The 22206-nt window shown below is 42.4% G+C and overlaps 1 protein-coding gene across 2 annotated transcripts; it reads right to left on the reverse strand.

The window, feature by feature from the left end:
- Window positions 1-536: 536 nt before the first annotated feature.
- Window positions 537-21484, reverse strand: ttc7b (tetratricopeptide repeat domain 7B). Of its 2 annotated transcripts, XM_068580106.1 has the most exons (22): window positions 21293-21484; window positions 18742-18896; window positions 18486-18561; window positions 18246-18338; window positions 17489-17652; window positions 15711-15832; window positions 14815-14893; window positions 13854-14029; window positions 13561-13624; window positions 13322-13459; window positions 12904-13092; window positions 12598-12715; window positions 12456-12513; window positions 11685-11757; window positions 11322-11482; window positions 11098-11214; window positions 10190-10287; window positions 9463-9750; window positions 4828-4968; window positions 3239-3441; window positions 2309-2382; window positions 537-1890 (listed from the first exon to the last, which is right to left on the reverse strand). In XM_068580106.1, the coding sequence occupies exons 1-22, from the start codon at window positions 21411-21413 to the stop codon at window positions 1743-1745; spliced, it is 2856 nt and encodes a 951-aa protein (XP_068436207.1). In that variant the 5' UTR covers window positions 21414-21484; the 3' UTR covers window positions 537-1742. The 2 variants fall into 2 exon arrangements, with proteins under 2 accessions (XP_068436207.1, XP_068436208.1); XM_068580107.1 differs by lacking the exon at window positions 9463-9750.
- Between the last annotated feature and the right edge of the window lie 722 nt (window positions 21485-22206).

Raw genomic sequence — 22206 nt, forward strand, 5'->3', positions numbered from 1 at the left:
ATCAATGTTTATCACATACAGCAAACAGACAGTCCACATGTTTTGAACCACTTTTATTTTCTCCGTCATTATAATCTTAACTTCAGTCGTTGGTTTACTGCACAAAGGACTGAGCTCACATCATCAAACTGAATCACTTCTTCTTTTTTCTTCCTCCAACTGCACCTCAGTAACATCACTCTCCAGAAAATAGAATTATAATTTACTTTCTAAAACCATGGCAATAATAATAAGATTACACTTGGAACAGTCAAATATACAACAACAATCCTTTGTATTTATATTATACAAATGAAAAATAAAAAGTATATTCATCTAGTATTTAACACGACTGTGACAGGACACAAAGACGACAGTCACTGGTTGCATTTACACACAACATTGAATCAGATTTTTGAGAAAATGTGTGGAACAGATTCCTCCCATTATTTATAATCTGTGAACATATAAATGGTACATAGGTGCGCTGGTTTTTCAAATTCATATGAAATTTAACTGGTTACCTGCAGATCAAAAACATGACGGAAGTACAAGTGTTCATATAAAGATGGGATTTATTTTACAGCAATGGCTTTGACATTGTTGGGAAATATGCTCATTTACTTTCTTGCTAAGAGTTCGATGGAAAAATGTTTTCCGCTCTCTAATGCATGAGTGGCAATAATCCTCTCATCTGACTCAAGCAAGAAAAGAAAAAGAAGAGAAAAAACACATTTTCCAAAATGTTGAACCCTTCCTTTAGTTTCAAAGCTTGCCTTGAGGAAGTGGAATAAGAGTGCAATATATGGAACATTTGTAAACTCATACAATGTTAATATAGTTGAACAAAAAGAGCTCGTAAAGGCTGTACACATGAGAGACAACGCACTTTAATTTAAAAAAATAAATGTAGAAAAAAAAAAGAACAGCCGTCCTTTGAACAGCAGCGGCTGTAAATCTGATCAGCGGTGTGTGTAGACGCAGCTGTGTTTTGGCATTTAGACTTCACTGAGTGACTCGACCATGTCTGTCAATGCTTCTGGAGGTTCTCAAAGATCTGGCGGTCCTGAGCAGCCGTACAGTGACCATGATCCCCTCCGCATGAACACCAGGTGACCGTGTGTGTGTGTGTGTGTGTGTGTGTGTTGAGATTATCAGTAATATTTGGCTCGTAAAGGAAACACAAATGAACTAAATAACATGTAAACAAAATGTAAACTAGCAACACAAGAGTAGCAAGAGTAGGAACACACCTGTTTTAACCTTACTTACGTCCTTAAATCAACTCTCTCACACACACACACACACACACACACACGCGCACACACACACACACGAAAATATCCACGGGCAAAGTGTGGGCACACACACACGGATATGGGTGTACTTGCACAGACACAAAGAAACAAAAACACACAAAAAGTGCAGGTCGGCGTGTGCGCGCACACACACACACAAGCTATGTATGCCCTCACCTACGCACAGACTCACACACAGTCAGGGTTCACAGCCACAGCAAGGCATTGTGGGATGGGTGGGTGGACAAAGGGGAGCGGGTATGTTTATGTGTACTTTTTGCATTTCTATACTGTGTGTGTGTGTGTGTGTATTTACAGTAAGGGTCTGGCAGTAAACCCTTGTGCAGGTGTGTAACTGGCATGCAGGCATACTGTGTGTGTCTGTGGGGGCTGCAGCTTGCAGGTCCGTCTCTGTGCCAGCGTGTTACAGTACTGAGTTCTCTGTACTCTGGCTGAGCGGCCGCTTCATAGCGCTCTGGGGATGATGGTGAAGGGCAGGATGGGGCTGCTGGCCTCCAGCTCCAACGCCGTGAGGAAACACTCGGTGGCAGCGGCGGCGTTTCCCTGAGCCTGCAACACCTCGCCGAGGCTGTTCCACACATCGTGAGCCGTGCTGAAGAGACAGGAAAGGACGGCGAGAAGGAGAGGAGGAGGGGGAAGGGATGGAATTTAGAGAGAAAATAGGAAGCAGGGCGGATAGGAGAAAAACGAAAAAGAGAAAGGAGAAATCCAGAGAGAAAAATGAGAGGAGGGGGCGAAATAATGAGCAGAGGAGAGATAATTAGAGAGGGGTTGAGAGAAGGAAAAGGTAGGAGGTAATAGAAGAGAAAGAGAGGAGGAAACAGGAGAGAAAGGAAGAAGAGGGAGGAGAGGAAAAGGGAGGTGAGAAGAGACAAAATAGAAGTGACGAAAGTGAAATATGGTAGTGAGTGACCTAAAATATAATAATCACATACATTGCACTGGCTCACACACTCAGACTCAGAGACACGCACACACACACACACACACACACACACACACACACACACCTGTTGACCTGCACAGCATCCCTCAGGACCTTCTCCGACAGACTGTAGCGCTGCAGCTGGTGAAGAATCAGACCCTGTGGAGCGGTCCAGAGACAAAGCAAAGAGGAAGGAGTAGGGAGGAGGAGGATGAAGAAGAAAGAAGCTTTTTTTAGGCTCATATTCACCGTGTTTGTGACGATTGTGTGCTGCTGTGCATCGTTAACTCAGATACTGGTGTTGGGGATGCTTGTCGGCACCAATGTAACACAAGCGTTGTTGTGTGATGCTACTTTACTGCAGATAGTGAACCACTGACGCTTCAGCTGGCAATGTGTGGTGATGGAGCAGCAAAATAAACCGTCCTGCACTTCCCCTCAGCTCACATCCTCTCTTTCTACTCAGGGAAGGTGGGGATGAGGGAGCACCCTCCACTAAACACGCGTCACCACGGACACACGCAGCTCTCTCGTTCATTTACAAGCGTTTAACAAGTGGATGTACGGCATCATCATCCAAGAGGGCCGAAACATGGGCTTCCTCCATTCTTCAGCACGTCCATTACATGTAAGCTTTTAGTCCCAAATTCAGGCACATACAGTATATACAGAATATGCATATTGAAACATAAGTACCTCCCTGAATCATGTGCTGCCGTACATATCATCAGGTTCAGGGAAAGAAGGATTGTGTGAGCTTTGTGAAGTGGATCTTATTTCCTTTAGCTCGCACATAATTTGATGCTTGCGTTTCAAAACACTGAAATTCTATTTCTCTCCAAAGCCCGGGGGGAAAAAGGCAAGATGAATTATTTAGCTGATATCTTTTCTGATGTTTCATTCACGAGTGATTTATGAATTTGACATGAAGGACTGAAATTTGCTTCTTTTTTTTTCCTTTCTTTTGTACACGTGTGTGCGTGTGTGTATTACCAGTCTCGCGTGTGTGTATTACCAGTCTCTGCATGGTCTTGACATGCGTCGGGTTGATGGACAGGGCCTCTTCATACCAGCGTTTGGCCTCGTCTACGTTGCCCCTGAGTTCAGCGATCTGGCCCCTCATGTACAGCACGTTATGGGATGTGGGGAAGAGGTTGGAGGCTTCCTGCGTGCAGGCCGAGGCCTCTGCGGGCTTCGACATGCCGGTGTAGACCTCGGCTATCAAAGAAAACGTGACGGGGAGGAGAGATTGCAAACATGATTAATGAAACTGAGTGAATAGTATACTTTAGACTTTTTATGGCATTCTATTGCAGCTTGTAAGCCATTCTTCATGGTACACTATTGTCAACCGTTTTTATGACATTTATATGATATTGTGCAATTCGTAGTAGTTTCAAACATCATTATATTTGTCAAGTCGACAGACAGCTTGGTATAATAAAAAAGAGAGATAACGATCAATATACCCGACTTATGAAATCCATCTGCTGTGTTGCACAAAGAGGATTCTGCTTCCTCTCAAGTGACATTATATAACGCTTTCTAACTAAAATGATGTATTAAAATCAAGAGCTGCAAACAGAAACGGGAAATATATTTCTTTCGAAAAACATTCAACTTCGCTAAATGGAGAAGCAGAAAATGAGAAAGTGAGAGAGAAAAGCAGTGAGGAGGCTTAACTCAATCGTTCTCCCTCAAACAGCATGAATAAAGAAAACATTGTCAGTATCACGGTCATCTAATGCGATCTGTGTAGAGAGGGAGGGGGAGAGAGAAAGAGAAAGAGAGAGAGAGAGAGAGACATAAACAACGAATGACACAGACAGAGGAAATGAGTTTGAACCGTCTGCTCGTCTGTCCTGTGATTGGATGATTATATTAGCTGTGTCGCCAAGCTGGAAATGACCTCCTCTGACAGGAAGCAGCTGGAGAGATAAACGGCTGCACAAGCAACTCCTGTCTATGTGTCTGTGGGTGTGTGTGTGTGTGTGTGTGTGTTGTGCCCTGTCTGCTTGTGTTTATGCATACTCTTCAGTCTGCTTATGTTAGTGTATGTCTAAGTGATCTAATCTGCTGCGATGGCAAAGGCCGTCAAACTGCTGTTACACACGGCCGTACGAGCGAACGCCAGAACACTCGCTGCAACTTCGCGTCTGTTTGTTTGATGGCGCCAATGATAATTTAGACAAGATTTAGTTTGGAGTAAAGAGTGGTACTCTCGGCAGAAGGCCATGACTCAAGAGTGTAACGCACCTTCTTCTGTTTCAATAAACTGGAAATGTGACCGACTTTCTGACTTTTCTGGTCCTCAATCGATCGGACCGCATCACAAATTTGCAAAGGCAGAAATGTTTATTTTTGTTGCCATGTGACCCCATCAAACGAAGCGATGCCCATCACAGGTTGAGGCCTATTAGCGTCAACATGGGTCATCAGCAGTGACGGAGAAGAGCTGAAGAGACAAAAGTGTTTCACTTCCTGCAAGGATTCAGAAGGCCTGAGGAGGAAAATGTTTTCTGTAGAAGGAACCCAAATCAATAAAAACCCAGTGTGTGTATCTGGTGCACCTCCATGTGGGTAACCGTTACGTCATATGTGTACCTGCATGCAGCCAGATCTGAGCCAGGGTCATCCAGGGGTGCAGCGGTCCGTGTTTGGGGGCACTGCTCTGCAGAGAGGAGGCGACCTCAGACAGAGCCTGCTCTACACGGCTGGCTGCTATAGATGTAGCATGAACCGAGCCTAGGGAGGGTGGGGGGAGAAAGTCAAACCGTTACACACACGCCGTCTCTCAGATGTGCCGACTAACTACTGCAGCAGCGTCAGGCAGCCGTGAGTCACAGTGCGGGTTTTAAATTCAGCCAAACACACGAGCAGATTTTCCCGGTTTCCCAAACTTCCCACAGAAAAGAGGCGCAAACCAGTGAAAACTAGAGTATTTGGGTGAGGTTAAAAGCTTAAAACTCTGGGCCACATGGGCACAATGTTTTCTGTTGCTGCCCAAAAAGCCTTTAAAATCAGGCCACACCATTCCACACGCTGCAACACACACAGTGTTATGGCCGTAGCTTAACCGGGTCAAAAGGAATTAATTTCTGCACTAGCATGCATAAACACTGCATCAATCTGCACTCTGTGGATTAGTAATTGACAAAAAGTGTGTTCCGGATTTTGCCTTCGCGTTTCAATTGCATCGTAAAAATGGCCACCACGCGGGACTGCAGATGCACTTCTGAAAGCAAAATGTCACATGATGTCTGCGTCCATGGAGATAGTATTTTTTTTTTTTTTTTTTACATATTATCATATCCCTCTAATGTTGCATAAAAAAATAATATGTCTATTTGTTTAAATGCCACTTATCCTCCATTGCAGACGTTTCTCTTGTCATACATGATACACTAATAGAGAGATGCTCTGCTCTTTTGAGTGTCAGTTACAACTTCAAAAATGAATTATTTCCGAATTTCATGCATGATTTTGAATAAAATGTCCGGGTGCAATACCTAGGCTGATCAATATTGACTCAAAAATGATGATTTAATCCACTTTGGTCTGTTCTGTGTTTAGGGAAATGGAAAACAATGTATGTAAAAATTGTTAAAGTGGTCCAATAATTTTATAGCTATTTAAGTATTAAATAATTATAGGACCGTTGAGGGGCACATAACATTGCTTTCCGCTTCCCTCGTTAGAGGTTGTAATTATGTAATTATTACCAACTCATTTTCACTTTTTGGCCTGTTTTGATTCATACGAGTCATGTCGACTGCAGCTTTGAAGGTATTAGATAAACCATAAATATGTGCCTTTTACATCCTAAACATGGGATTAAATTAAAACTGACTGATGGTTTCAGCTTGCTTGAATAAAAAGCTTTTGTTTAATAAAACATCTCCCACCTCTCTTCGTACTATTCTGGTCTCCCACAATGTCTAAAGTCCAAAGCACTCCTTTCACTACAATGATATGAACTGTGTGTTTTCGTGGCAAGGGAGTGGACCTACCCATGTGTAAAAGATGAGTGAGACAAGGATGAAAAGAGCAGATTTGAATATTAAAGCCGTCGCTGAGAAGTGGCTTTAAAAAAAGGATCTCTATCTCACAAATGTATTTGAAGTTTTATTGTCGTAGTATATTAGATGCCTGCATATTCAAACATGTTGCAGTATATTGAAACAATACATCTATTGTTCCCTCCATTGAACTTCTTGATGAAATCCTAAATAACTCGCCTGGTAATGCATCAGCGACATTTCAGACAGTTCTTTTAATCCGTCAATTTACTCAAGTGTTCAACAAAACGCACCGCGACGTTTTCATCAATATCTGCATTCATATCTGTCCAGTGTGTTTCTCTTGTCCCCCCTCAAATCCACTCCTCTTACGTCCCTGAATACGCTGTTCTCATCATGCACCGTAAGGCGTGTGCCTCATAAAGACAGTAAGGCATGACAGCTGGTTGAAGAGTTGGAGAAAGACGAACAGACGTGGTGTCATAAAAAATATATCAGCAGATTTTTTTGGTTCTTTTCTTGCTTTTCGGTACTTCAGGGCTTGCTTTTTTTGTATAAAAACAATATATAGACACAAGTCTTCACTCATCTGCTAACAAACTTACTGAAGAAGCTTAATTTTGTGTCTCGTGCCTGAAATGTGGACCACAGCAACACATGCACTGAAGCTGCTCACTAAATTAAAGGAATACAGGACTTACAGGAAAAAGGACGCCGCTAATCAGCACACACTGGTGAGTGTGTGTTCCTCCTCTGCTTCCAGTGTAAATTCAAACAGTACCACGATGATGATACATGTTACTTCTTAATGGCAGTAAACCAACTAAATCTTGGTAATAATAAATAGTGTTTCTCTCAAACAGGGTTCTTATTCAACCTTCCCACAATAGCTTGTTAGTTAACAATTGGTACCGTCAGTCAAATTACTGTAAACAACTTAGATCATTTGGAACAGTTAGGTTTCACAGATGAGTAGTGCGACGTGCAGGAAGCTGCCTCTGTCTCTCCTCTCTGTCGTCGCCCTGTAAAGCGTTTGCTTTCTCTACTGCTTTCATGAAGAGGATGAACAGAAACCTCCATCTGCCCTTCACTACTCACTGTGCTGCAAAGTTTGGTTCCTGAATACTTTCACATTGCTTTGCTCTGATGAATTGAAAAGTGTGTATGCACAATGCAGGTTTCAATACGGAAGATATTCCTTTAAGTCGTTGTATTCCTTTAAATATATATTTATATACACAAAAGCTACTTGATCTAAATTCAGTACGGTTCTCCTGTAAACTGGCTGCAGACATCAAGCATAAAGCAGAGGATCTGTGTAGATCACTTCTCTGTACAGGTATTGTACATAAAATTGGACCTCGTCAGGGAAAGGAGGGTCACCGGGGACCAAAGGATGGACAGAACAATGGATGGAAAAAGGGAGGTCAGATGGAGGTTAGATGGCTACTTACAAACAGAAAACATGGAGGAAAAACCAAGAGTGTTAGCGTCCTGAAGGCCGCCTTGAGAAAACGGAGGGATGGGGGGAAAAAGAGAGAGGATTGTCAATGATTGAAAGAGAGATTGAGACAGAGAAGAAATATCCCAATCCTAAATGAAAAAAGGAAAGCTGATCCCAAAAAAGGAAGACCGATGAGCATGATGACGAGGGTTTTACTCTTCACGGTAGCCTTTTAGACCTCAAACCACGAGGAAAGCTGCTGCCACACTTGTGTCTTCTTCACGCCATAATCTGTTCAAATAAATTCTGACCTACCAGCAAGTCTGAAATAGGCTTATCTTTTTCTGTTTAATATCTCACGAGAGCTTTTTGTTGGCAGGTTGAACTGTATGCTCAAAATGAGGCCGTGCACAGGACCATTACATTTAAATGTTCATTTTAGGACAGTACGGTGGAAATTGGAGACGTGTGCACCTCACAAAATCTTTTAAAAGCTCCCAAAAGTGCTGACTTATCAATGCAGCAACACAAGAACAAGTCAGATTATCAGTAATTGTGATTTATGTGATGGACTCATTGTTTAAATCATGTAATTGTTATCTGATTTACTGAGAAAAAAATGACTTTTCTGTGCAGCTAAATGATTTAACTAAACAACAACCGGTGTGTTCCAGCGCACGCATCATTAGTAGAAGAGATGGCAACAAGGAGAGGCAACATAAGGCTGGAACTGGGAAACCCGACAAATTAATGTTGGCTAAAATGTATAATCCTCACAGAAACCAAGAGAGAGAGAGAGAGAAAGGGAGGGGGATGCAAAATAGTAGCAAAAACAAGAGAGCAGGGGAAAGCAGATGGATGTAGAGACAGTGAAGCTGTAATATGTCAAACTCATTTTTAGTGGTATGTAAAAAAAATTAAAAAAGTTCGAAATCTGTATCAACTGCGAGTGTGTGTACTTTAAACGTGTGCAGGTGAAGTGAGTTCACCCGAGACAAACTGCAGCAGATCCACGAGAGTCAACTGCACTCTGATCCACAGTCAAAGGCGACTATGAAGCACATCCGGCGCTGCGCAGGGTTAGTGAGTTTAGTTGTACGCTGGTCATGCTCGTGAGGTTAGGACGACGGGGGGGAATCCAAGATTCACCGGGTCTTCAGTTTCAGTGAGAATAAAGTCGGATCTGTGGTGGAAACTCAGTTTGATATTTAGGTGATGTTGATGCTCTGTGGATTACTGCCTTCTGTGGCGCCTTGTTGGTCTTTACATGACAATAAAGGCCAGTCACACCGGACTGGGAGAGGTAATCCTGATGTAGGAGTGTTTTGCCTTTACTGTCATGTAACATTATACTGATAACATATGAAAGAAATCTCATGAACACTGACACATAGCTACAAACAAATGTATGTTATATGATACACTTATACTTGGGTGATACTTCCATATTGAGTGTCATGACAGATTGAATACAATCTATAACATTTTAAGAAAATGTATATATTATAATAAATCATCTAATACAAGCTACATCGGTGAGTTTCTTTTTTAGTTCAATCGGGTTCAGTCTGCTACTGTAGATATTCTAGTAATATTGATTATATTTATCAAGATGCTGTTTAGCACAGAGCACGGGGGCAACAAGCACACTGGGAATGCTCTCATCATTAAACACACAAGAACATCGACAAGCACATCGCCGAAAAGACCTGGTGGATTATTTTAGGTCAGTCTCCACACCATGCTACAGGCCGCGTGGACGTGGAGGCGGATTACAATTGGAGGAGAGCTGTCGGAGACGGACGTGGTTGCAAAAGGACTGAGTCCTGGTCTTGATAGGTGCAGGTGGTGGAGGAGGAAGAGGAGGAGGAGGAGGAGGAGGAGGAGGGCAAGGAGGCAAGAAGGATGGGTTTTTGGGTGGAGGGAGAGGAGGAGGCTGGAGGATGAAGACAGGGGAAGAGGGGGAAGCAGGGGACGGCAGTGGGGAGGAGAAGGTGAAAATGCTGGATGGAGAGGTGGGGGAGACCGGTTCTGAACCAGAGTAAGAAGAGGAAGAACCTGAGACTGAAACAAACAACAGGCAATAAAACAGAAAAGGGTTAAATACATCAAGGACTAAAGAAAGGGAAGTCAAACAGGTCACTGGTGGTCAATCTGCAAATACGCTTTAAACAATATTTCTAAAACACAGAAAAACAAACCTATGAATACACATCGGAGCATTGGAAAAGCTTTTTTACTTTGTTATCTGTTCGTACGAGGGAGGCTGGATCAATACAAAAACAAGAAGCAGGAAGCCATACCTCCCTCTTGATGACATTTTCTAAATGAAATCATAAATGACGACTGTCACTATTTGATGAGAACAAATAATTTGTGTTTACTGAAAGTCAATGAGCACAATTGGATTAGTTTCACTGGGGAGGTCCCGAGGGTTCCTGAGAGGCAAGTGTGTGTGTGTGTGTGTGTGTGTGTGTGTGTGTGTGTGTGTGCGTGTGCTCACCCGTGTCTGGGTCACTGAAGTCAGGCAGAGTCATGGCGTTGAGCTGTCGTCTGTCTGCTATGGCTCTGTCCAACAGACTGCTGCCACGCCCAGAATCACTGCCACAAAAACATGTGTTCACGCACACACACGAGCATAAAAACACACACACGAAGATACAACAAACGCACGGTTGAGCTCCAGTTGTCCTTGCGTGGGATGACAAGCAAACATGTCTACAAAAGCAGCAGATAGTCCGTTTACTTTTAGTTTAGTTTCCATTTAGTTGCCATTCGTTTTCTTAGTCACCGTCTGAACCAGCAGCAGCTCTTTGTCAGTTTGAACCTCACCTCGTGGTGTTTACCCAGTGGAGATTTACACATCACTGCATTGAAATGGATCACAGCACACAAAGTAGTTCTTATGCGGAGATGATCTGTTATGAAACGCTAACCCGGGATAATCACATAACAATAATACCTACCATAGAAAGGTTATCCTCTTCTATTCTTTACTAGTTGTATTTTCTGTTTATTTGTCTTTATATATTTTACAAGTTCATAATTTAAAGATGTTGGTTCCTTTTCTTTTTTATATTCATGCTGTTTCATAATGACGTAAACAAGATCAAAGCTGTCGTTAAAAGACTGGAAGATTTTAAATGAAATTTTACAAAACTATATATTACATTATATTATTCGATAAATTCGATAATTCTCAACTCCATAAATACTACAAACCCGAAAAGACAGACAGTATCTCCTTGTATAAATAGAAAAAATATAAAGTCACATATATTTTTTGAGGTTTTATACAGGATTTATTGCTTTTGATTGTACTTAGATGCTAGCAACTGATTTACACATTACATCATGAGAGGTTGCATTTGAGGATCGAGCGTGTGTGTGTGCGTGTGTGTGTGTGTGTACCTGGGGTTGGTGAGGTTGTAAAAGCTCTTCCAGATCTGCAGCATGTGTTTGCAGGTGAGCAGAGCTTCCTCCGGTCCTCGACACATCGACTCCAACTTCACCTTGGTGTACAGCAGACTACAATACGCAACACACACGCGCACACACCAGGTGAGGTGACACAGATATAAAGACACTTTGTGTGTGCTAATAAAAACGTCCTGTCATAGCGTCAGGAGTCTTACTTGAAGTTCTCTGGGTACTCGGACAGAGCCATCTCTATAATATTGAGAGCGTCGTGGTAGTGTTTCTGAGCAGAGAGCAGCAGGGCTAGCAGATGAAGAGAGTGGACATCATCCCCTTGGAGCTGCAACGCCTGTCGTACATAGCCTAGTGCCTCTGGGATCTACACACACACACACACACACACATACATATACATGCTACAGGTTTTCACCACAGTCGGGGTAAAAAAAAACACTTTGTCAAGTGACAGGTGTGTAATTTCCTGATTTCCTCCGGCTCTCCGTGTCTGGCATCCCACGCCTGAAACTCGCACGGTTTTGATGTGTGCATTGTGATGTGAAGCTCGCTAAAGAGTGTGTTACCTGTCTGGACACAGCGAGCTGCAGCGCCAAGTAGAAGGCTGCTAGATGGTCAGTGGGAGACAGACTCTGAGCTCTACAGAAAGAGACAGAAACTGCGTGTTAAGATGTGCTGAACAAAAAGTCAAATATGATTTCATGAAATTTTAACGAGCCCTGTGAGGGGAACTGGGTCGCTGCTATAGCAGAGCAGTAAAAGGGTGGAAAAGGGAGCAAAGAAAATTAAACATTGAGACACAATGAGAAACTTTGACACCATGTTGATAGGCCGAATGTAAAACAAGAGAGCGTATATCGCAGGAATATAACAATGTGATGAGTGATGTATAAGCATGGATATCAAGACCAGTAACATCTTTCATTGTATTAATAGATGAAGCTTATAAGTACACTCTGTGTGAATTTTTCCTTGTACCGAGCATGCCAACTGCTATTTACTGTACGGCCTCACACTACCATGATTAACGAATCCGAACCACCCCGTTAAATAATGGGTGCATGACGGACTTGTTCCAAGATGTCCTGAACACATTAATGGATGGCAGCATGTGACTCGTATGCAAGTCACATACTGTGTACACAGAAAAAAAAACTGTTCTGGTGGACATAGGATTTAACTGATAGCGGTTAATATAATGGATTTGATATGACAGTAAACTCAGAACATTTTCCATTTTGTCCGACTGAGAAGGAGTTTGTGCTGTGAAACAAAATGAAATGAGTGAAATGTGGGTGTAAAAGAGAAAACGGCGAGCAGCATGGCTCAGTCCCAACCTCTGGAAGGATCCCAAAGCTTTCCTCTGGTACTCCTCCTGTGTGCTTCGCAATGATGCTGAAGAGACGCAGAGAGACAGTCAGGACAGAAATCTTAACCCTAATTTCCTTTCTACAACAGTATTTTTACACAGAGGCCTACCGTCAGTGGCTTTGAGGCTGTAAACCAGCCCGATGGCCAAGAAGCCTTTGGCTCTGAACTCTGCTGCTTTCTCCCCCATGTCAATCACCATCTTTCCAAAGCACTCCCCGTCATCCAACTGGATTGTGGGAGGACACAGACGTAAAATGAGAAAGAATGGAGAGAAAAAAAAGCAAAATGACAGAGTAAAAAGATATTGTTTTAGAGAGAAAAGGGTATTTAAGGGAAGGCCTTAATAGAGCAAACACCAGAAAACCTCACCAAATGTTTCTAGCTAGCTGCATGTTTGAGATGCTCCTGCCTTACCCAGTGCAGAGGTCCGATGCACAGCTTGACAGCCAGCAGTGGGATGGTGGGGTCGTCAGGCTTCAGGCGAATACACTCCTTGAGGACTTTAACGGCTCGGGCGGATTTCCCGGCTGCCATGAGCGACAGGGCGAGCTGGTACCACAAGTGGAACTCCTCAAAGGCAAACTTCATGGCTCTCTCCAAACACTGGAGACATCGGAAATAGGACACATTTCACGTGTTCTCCGGGTATCTGTACGCTTCATCAAGTTCCATTTTGGAGCCGATTGGATTGTAATAAAATATTCATTTGTTTGGGGAAATAAATGCAAAGAAAAGAAATAATTTAATTGTGTTTTTATGTGTGTGTATCTGGGCTTTAGCCCTTTTCACAGCCTCTATCATAGTGACAATGCGGCCCAGAGGGATTACGAACCTCAGACAGCATCTCATACTGCCCTCTCCTGCCCAGAGCTATCGTCAGCAGATCGTACACCACCGACGCAGACTGCAAACTGATGATGCGATCGTTGTTGTGTTCGGGGATCCTGCTCAGGACGGCGTCACGGTTCGCCTGAGCACACACAGACACAGACAGAGGTTCAGGGGTGGCCCTATGTCAAGGTTTCCAAACCAGAGTTGAGGACCTGCAGCCCTAGAGGCGTTTGTGCTTACCATGGACTCACTGATGAGCAGCAGCAGCAAAGCCTCTTCTGTGTTTTCCTGAGGGCAAAACAGGCTGCGCACGAGAGAGAGAGAGAGAGAGAGAGAGAGAGAGAAAGAGAGAGAGAGAGAGAGAGAGAGAGAGAGAGAAAGTGAGTAAGAGAAGCATCAAAGGAGTCAGAGAGGGAAAAAAAAGAATTTAAAAAAAGTTTAAAAGTACATTGGCAAAGATGTAATTTTAAAACCATGTTGGGTATTTTCCACCGTATTCCAACTTTAGCGTCCACGCACACATTATCACTTACTTCTCTCCTGAGTACACGCGTGGGCGTCGGCTTAGGCTGTAGTTCTTGGTGTGAGTGTGTCCCTGCCGCGTGGGATCGTCCAATGGCGACACGGTGGGAGGGTCTTCCAGAGGAGACCAGTAACTCTGTTCGCACATTCCTCTGAGCAAGATCTCTGCAAGCTGTCTGGCTATGGTCTGCATTCACACACACACACACACACACACACACACACACACACACACACACACAAACACACACACACACACACACAAACACACACACACACACACACACACACACACACACACACACATTTGGCAAAGACAGTCTGGTACACAGCCGCAATCTGTTTACTTGGGGCTTACTTTGCTTCTAAGTAACAGTCAGTTATAGTAATGATTTTAGCATCGTACAGGCGGCTATCTGGATCCTTTCACCATCATAACATGTACAATCAGTCAATTTTGAAGTCTACTTGCTTGCGGTGGGTTTGGATTTGAAGTAAATCTGCCCTAGGTTTTTGCCCTTGTAGTTTTTAACAGACAAGACAGAAAGCCTGGAGGAAATTGTTTTGTACAACTTGGACATATTCAAATTGTACAAAATGGATGCGGCGTGTAAATAATAGTTGGGTTTGTGGCTGGAAGCAGAGTCTTTTTAAAAAAGGAACGATTTGACATTTTGGGAAAAGCGCTTGTTATGTTTCTTGCTGAGAGTTCGACATCCCTCTTTGGAAGATTCACTTAGCATAGACTGGAAACGGGGTAACAGCTAACCTGAGTGTGTCAGAAGGTAACAAAATCCTCCTAAAAGGCACCTTTGAAGCTCACGAATTAACATGCTATATCTACTTTGTTTAATCCAAACAAACAATGCATTTCCCAATATCCCAAAGATTTGGTGTATATTGATACATAAACATCTCCGTATTCTCAGAGCCAAATAAGAAAAGCCAACCTCCCGGCCCATCGTCCCTCACCATGCGGAGGCTCTGGGTGGTTCTGTTCTCGACGGCCCGAAGAATCTCCCGAAACCGGCCCACGCCTTGTGTCAGGTTGCTATGGAAATGTAGTGAGGAAACAGGAAGAGGGACACTTGTCAGAGTCTGTAGTGTGCGTATGTGTGAATGGAAGACATCTCACAACAGATGTGTGCATAATCTGCACCATGGCCATAACATTTTCAAGTTTCTGTCTATGCGTGTGTGAAAAGCTGAATATTTAGCACCATCACGAGCAGCTTTGAATCTTTACCAGGTTGCGAGGTGACACAGAAAAGGTCGTAAGGTCTTCAGGTGTTGGAGTTTATGTTTTTCCATGCTGGAAGTTTTTCATGTTGTTATGATCATAAGCTATGTGAGGTGATGTTAGTAAGCTACGTTTTCATTTTGAAGTTTTAAACTGTACTTCCTGCGTGATAAAGACTATACAAAAGGGAACATTTACGTTGTCTACATGTTTGAAGTTCCCTTTCTTCCCCTCTCCTGACACTGAAGTGGAATCAGCTGGCACTGGGCAGACATTTTACAAACTCCATCCAGCCCTCTAAAAGGATATATCTTCCAGTAACCAGGCTTGACCTGAAGTGATCTGTGCCGTCATGAAAACAACGACACAATGGGAACTACTTTCTGCTTCACAGTGTTCTCACTTTCACCCACCTGTCAGCAGCTTCCTAACACGATAACTGGAAAGTGGTTGGAAAGTGTCCACAAGAGCTGTCCGTGTTCTAAGGGGTGTAAATACTAAAAATGTGTCTCGTAGTCTTCTTAAAAAGCTCTGTTTTGTGTTTTTTGAAGTGATTGACGGGCAACTCTGCGGGGTCCCTCTGATTTCCATTTCTATCTGTTTCCCTCCACCCGCTTCCCTCTCTTACCCGTTCTTGAAGTGGATGACGTGGGCTCTCTGCAGGCCCGTCTCCAGGAAGTAGCCCAGTTCCAGGTCTTGGGCCGTCGGACCGGGCTTCGGGCTGCGGTTCTGAATTCCCGCTGATAAAGCCTGAAGAAACACACGGAGATGAAGAAAGAAATCCAAAATTTAACACGGAATTGCAGAGAAAGATCTGCGGGACCAATATCAATTATCCATCATTATTATTATCTATTAACTATCTGTCAATGCAGTTAATAGCAGAGCATTTAGTCTGCGTGTATAACTTGGACAAGACATTTTCAGGAGAAACGCAAGGCCTGATGTAATTTTAAGAATGTAAGATTCAAATTGGCTCACTCAACTATTTCATTTCTACAGTGGCCTATTTAACAAATCACATTTATTTATGCATGAGAAATGCAAACTAAGCAAGATACAGAGGATCATTTTAATGTCTTTGTGCGAGTGGGCCCATTGTTAACGTAAAATTTTGTTGGCCTACATTTCTGTTACTCGAGCTGGATTATTAATCCAGCATTGTAGAGAATAAATTACAACAGGAATAAAAGGACTAGGCTATAGTTGATAAATACACCTGTTAATGTAGTTGGGTTTGTGCGTTAGTGGCAATTACACATGTTTAATTACATTTACACCCAAGTATGATGGGGTTTGTGTGACATCAATAATCCTATCAAAGGACTTGAGCCTTTACTAGAGCTAAAACAATACGTTGATTTATTAGTAAGTAACTATTTTGAGAATAGAGAAATTGTCAAGTTGCTTTTAAGCAAAACTGCAAGAAGTTGTGATTATTTGCAGCTTTTCTTTGCCTTGTGGAGAGTACACGGCTTGCTTTTGGCTCATGGACTTCTGGTCGGTCTCAACAAGACATTTGAAGACCCTTTGGACACTATTCTCTGACATTTTGTCAAAGAAATGTAGAGCCTTAACCTTAACTAATATCTAATACAAGTATTTTAAATTATTCCTCGAACTCGTGTTTCTTACGGCAGTGTATTGCTGCAAGAAGAAAAAAAACAGATGAGTATCACGTTTTGTCATAGTTTTTTTCACGTTATAGCGATTCATATTTTCAGATTATTACAACGTAAACGACAACAATATATAAAAACATAATGTGTCTTCTTATCGCTTGAAATGTTGTTAAACTGACTTATTACGTAATATTAAATTATTAAATTTTCTGATCTTTGTTGTCTTTATCTTTGTGGAGTGACCTCATGGCCATTCTTTTGTCCCTTTTTAAGAAAAAGTATATAAATAACTTATCTTGTTATAACATAAACAATATAAAAGATCACGAATATCTTGTAAAACCTTCTATATAGTTGCTGTCTGTCTCTTGTTGTATTCAGCCATTGCATCCTCACGTCTCACTGAAGTATCATTTGAATGCTGCTTTGAATGTTTGATTTGTATCTCCTTCTCTTTTATTGCAGTTCACTGTTTGCCAGCTCAAGTCAGCTGGCAAACAAATCTCTCCCTCTTAATTAGGAGAATGTCTGAGAGCCCACATTCTCCAAATTAAGAGGGGGAGATTTGTTTGCCAGTTGGCCGTCCCCGGCGGTAACGCGTTGGTAAAGCTTGCACACCGTCTGCAGAGCATGCATCACAACACCCACGGCGACAGCAAAGTGTTCGGGAGTCTGGATGCTAACGAGATATTTGATGAAGCTCGGAAAAAACACAACACCTGACCGTGAGCATTCTGCTTTCATGACCTTTGAACGAGAGGTCAGACTGAAGGCCGACGTGTACCTTCTCAGCCTCTTGCAGGTAGAGCAGAGCGATGTCTCCAGACTTTTCATAGCAGGTGATGATGTCCTGCTCCCGGTCTGTTGTGCTCCTATTGGACGAGGGAGACCCAGTGTTCTTATTGGATAGAGACGGGGAGCCTGCTGGGACCTTCTCCAAGCACAGTCCTAGGAGTTGTTGGGGGGAGAAGAGTTCGCAAGGCGACAGAAACAGCGGCAAAGGCCATGAGTCAGTTACTAACGTCTGGTAGACATTTGTAGCCTTTCAAACCATTAATTCATATGTTTTGGTCGAGTTGTTTGATGTAGTTTTTTGACCCTCGGGGTGATCTTCTTCTCCCACTGATGATTGCTTTGCAAACCAAGCTGCTTCAAGCCTCATTCATAATTCATAATCATCCAATTCATATCTTATCAATCATAAATGACTGGTTACTTGAGTTTTAAGAATATTATTCGGTTGCACAGATGACCTGAATAAGAATAGAATAACAAGTAAATATCCATTATTCAAAGGCAACCAGAGGTGCCTGATGTGTGACTGTGTGCATTTATTAGTCATAACGATCTAGTGTGAGCCGGTGTAGTCCACAGCAGTGGCACTGCGCTGCCACCATGTGGCGCAAAGCAGTAGTGCTGGGGTTTAGGTTAGGACTGAACTGATGGCAGTTGAAATCAAGCAGGATATGAGACATGAACATGTGTAAGTAAGTGTCTGTGTGTGTGTGTGTGTGTGTGTGTGTATGTGTGTGTGTTTATACCTTTAGTAGCGTATGCTTCTGCTATCATGGACAGCCTGTACACAGGAGCTCCCCCCAGATGCATGTCATCCAGGTTTACCCTGCTGTAGTGACCTGTCAATACACCAATTATTTATTGATTAAGAAATTGATCGGTAAACCAGTATTTTATCCATAAACCAGATTTTTCTTAATCGATAACATCCTACCAGGAATAGATACTAAATATGAGTAAATACACCAGAGGAGTGTGAGGGTTACCTAACGCGTCTCTGTATTCTCCCTCCACATAACACAGTTTGGCCATCAGCAGACTGGCTTCCTGGATGTAATCCGCCTGGAGGACAGAAAACAAGACATTTTCTCTTTCAAATATTTGTTCTTTTTAAATCCACTATAGACACCAAATATAGATTTGTAGAATAACTAAGAAGTAAAGCGACAACTGTTAAATGTGACCGTGCAGACTCGAACATAAACCAAGGAAGTAACAACTTGTCTCTTCATCCACGGTTACCTTGAGGTTTCCTCTGTCCAGAGCAGCAGTGAGGTGTTTCCTGACCTCCACCAGTTTAGGTCGTGGGCCCCTGGGACTGGCTCCCTGTTTGATGGGGTTCTCCTTCAGGTACGTCTGAAGCTTGCATTCCCCCAGCAACAGCTCACCTAGATCATCTACACAGACACACACACAATGAAAAAGCATGACTATGACTCTTCTCCCACACGCTTGGCACACAGGAAAAGTTTCAGGTGGTGACAATCTGCAACCTCATCGCTAGATATTGGCAAGCCCTACACATTGCACCTTTAATAAGCCTTGGGTTGAAAAAACAAAATAGTCAATGATCATTCTGCCAGTTAAAAATCTAACAATAATTTATGAAAATAAATCAATCATTAATCTCAGTGTGATACAGGATGTATAAGATACAGTGTACACAGTGTAAAGCCTGAAGGTCAATCTTAGCTCAATCTACAGCCAATTAAAAATGTATATATTCACAATTTAAAATAAGATTTGAGGGACTATCAGATGACTATGTATCCTTTTGAAGGGTTCTCCTGGTCGTCAACTGTCACTGCAATTGCAATACATTTCTCAACATAAGGAGCAACACTGTTGTGTGTGCTTACACACATACCAGCCAGAATTATGTAAAGCCTCGGCAAGCTTCTGAAATTGTGTGATTATGTGTGTTTTAAATAGGTTCAACGGGTGAAATGAGCATTAATCCGGTTACAGGTCCCAGTCAGCGACCAGAGCTTACAGCTTTCCTGTGCCAAACTATGTTTCATAATGGCAGTGTTTTCTTCACTTAATTCCACAATTGTAAACTCGCACTAACTGAAGCCAAGAGAATAATCATATTCATGGCTTGCAGTTCACAATGATCTAACAATATTTCCGTTTTCAGACTGTGATGCCACAAGCTCACAGTTTCCCTCGGTACCAATTCCTCTAATTGTATTCTTAGCTGTGATTACCACTTGAAAAAACAACAACAATAGAGCTCTTAATGTTTGGCCTTTACTTTTTTGAATGGATCTCTCTACAACTGCTTTCTGCGTGTTTACTATTAATAACTGAATTAGACTCCATAAACTGTATGTAGCTATCTTAAAGTACACCAGGCTGAAAAGCAGTGTTTTGCTTCCCTCTCTGTTTCATCTCTGACCTCACTAAGTAATGGGTGTGATCAGAAGAATGCTCTGTAACCACACTCCCTCCACACAGCGTCCTGGAGTCCACCTGTACATCACTGCATCAAAGTGAACTAGTTTAATTAACTAGTGCCTCTGTAATACAGAGATCCCAGAGAAAGAATAGGAGAAGGCTTGGTGGTATTTAAATGTTTGGTTATTTTCAGTTGTGGCAAGATAGAGCAACACAGAGCAAAAGAACAAAAACAGGATGTAGTAATTTGTCAATTTGGAAATTGTATCGGATCAAGAAAGCCACCATGAGTAATATTTAAATGTTATATCAGTACAAATAGGTGTAATTAAATTGCAGGGCAAGATGGGATATAATGCTGTTTACATGTACATCTTTCCAATCTGTTTGCACACAAGCCAACTAACTTCCATATCAAAAAGGGGGAAAGAGTATTAAAAGAAATTCCTCTCAAATAAACGCATCATGACGTACATGTGACATCATCCATATCGTGATGCGTTCATGTCACAGGGATTTTACAGAGATTTTACACTTAAGCAAATGGGATTTTATATTTACAAGAAACTGATTCAGATTACATTGAGGAATCGACCCCTGCTCGTGGCCAGGCAGCATTAGTTTTTCATTTGTAAAACAAAAATGTTTCTCTGTCGTCATCGAGGTTTTTTTTATTATTTCTTTTTACCCAATACAGTAACTCACTGCCAGGTGTACAGTTTAGCACTGCAGCAGCAGCAGTTTGACAGCTAGCGTTAGCATGTAGCATCATCACGCCACACAGCTAACCGAATTGCAAGAAAACATAACAGAAAATTGCCAATTTAGACTGTCCGGCAGTTTCGGGAAACGTGTGCTCTATGTGGAGTAAATGTTGAAGCCTATAACTAATAACTGGACAATTCTGGTAAATTCGGCATCATCAATATCTCGACTTGTAACTAGATAGGTTAAGTAACAGGGGTGAAACCATTCTGTTATGTTGCTTTGAAGGTCTTGGTTGGTGTTTGTCAATTATGAGCAGCGTTACTGTCATACAAGTCACATTGACATTGATGTCTGAACGGAGTTCCGCGTGACTGGAGAGCAGAGGGAACCAGAGGGGCGAGCTGTCAGACCTCAAACTGAGTTCTCCATGTCGTAAAAATCAAAGTACCTCAGTGTGTGTGACGCTTCCCACCACACGACCAAAAAATGGTCGTGGTACAAATCCCCAGTGAAAATGAAGGAAGTCTTTCTCTTGACCTTTCAAAGCTAACTGGCTCCAACAAGAGCACAGTGCTGGAAAACTCCCAGCCTCGGCTGCCGCTATCAGGAAGTACCGAGGACCGAGCACAGGGAAGGCCTGAGAGACTGAATGAACGCCCGGCCGGAGGAGCCGCACACTTCTTACCGTTTGATATTAGTTTGGCGGACAGCTGTCGCACTAACTCCGGTATCTTGTCCCATTGACTCTCAGAGCGACACCTCTCTATCTCGGTCTCCAGTCGCGAGCCAGACTTCCGCGCTGTCATTTTTGTGAGTGGGCTCGCCTGGACCAAAACACCACAACAGCGAGGATCCCTCTCGCTGGTACGAGTGTCAAGCTACCGCATACGAGACGCACAGTTACCGCTCACATGTTTCGAAATAAAGGTCTGACGACAAACGGTTGCACATTGGATGACAAATACAAAAATCACCTAACGAAATGTTAGAACTCGTTGTGTTCGTTGACTCAGTTTTCACTGATTGAGCAAACTGTTGTATCCCTGTTTTACTAAATAGTGACATCCATAGGTCAAGTGTCAGTGTATAGTTACCATAGTTCTTCTCCAGCAGTTATTGTCCAGTTTGCCAGCAGAACATCTTTATCCCACTGGATTTCCTGAGTTGACTAAGTCTCTTATTAGATCCTGGTTGAACTCTGATTATAAACATATACAACGACACGCAGACTATAAAATAAATTAAAAACTCAAATCAGCAAAATGTATTTAAAGTATAAAAGAAAAAATACTCCACAAACAGGAGAAATGGTCTCTGTCAGTATTTTAAAATTTTAGTTCAGTAATTATTATCATTGATGTATCCTGCTGGTTGCAGTTGAGCTAATTCTACCTATAAAATGTTAATTTATATACTGTTGGTTAGTTTAATTTACTTTATTAAACTGCATCCAAATCAATATGCTCAATAGAGGTTTTTTCATAACCTTAATCTGCAGAGTAACAAGAGATTATAGCTATAAACATAACATAAAATGAAAAAAGAAGTACAGTATAGCACCTGAGTTGTGTGGCCCCTGCCACTGTTTATAATATTGAT

Source organism: Clinocottus analis, unplaced genomic scaffold, assembly GCF_023055335.1.
Source record: "Clinocottus analis isolate CAN_PGR_092001 unplaced genomic scaffold, fCliAna1.0.p SCAF_17, whole genome shotgun sequence".
Lineage (NCBI taxonomy): Eukaryota > Metazoa > Chordata > Actinopteri > Perciformes > Cottidae > Clinocottus > Clinocottus analis.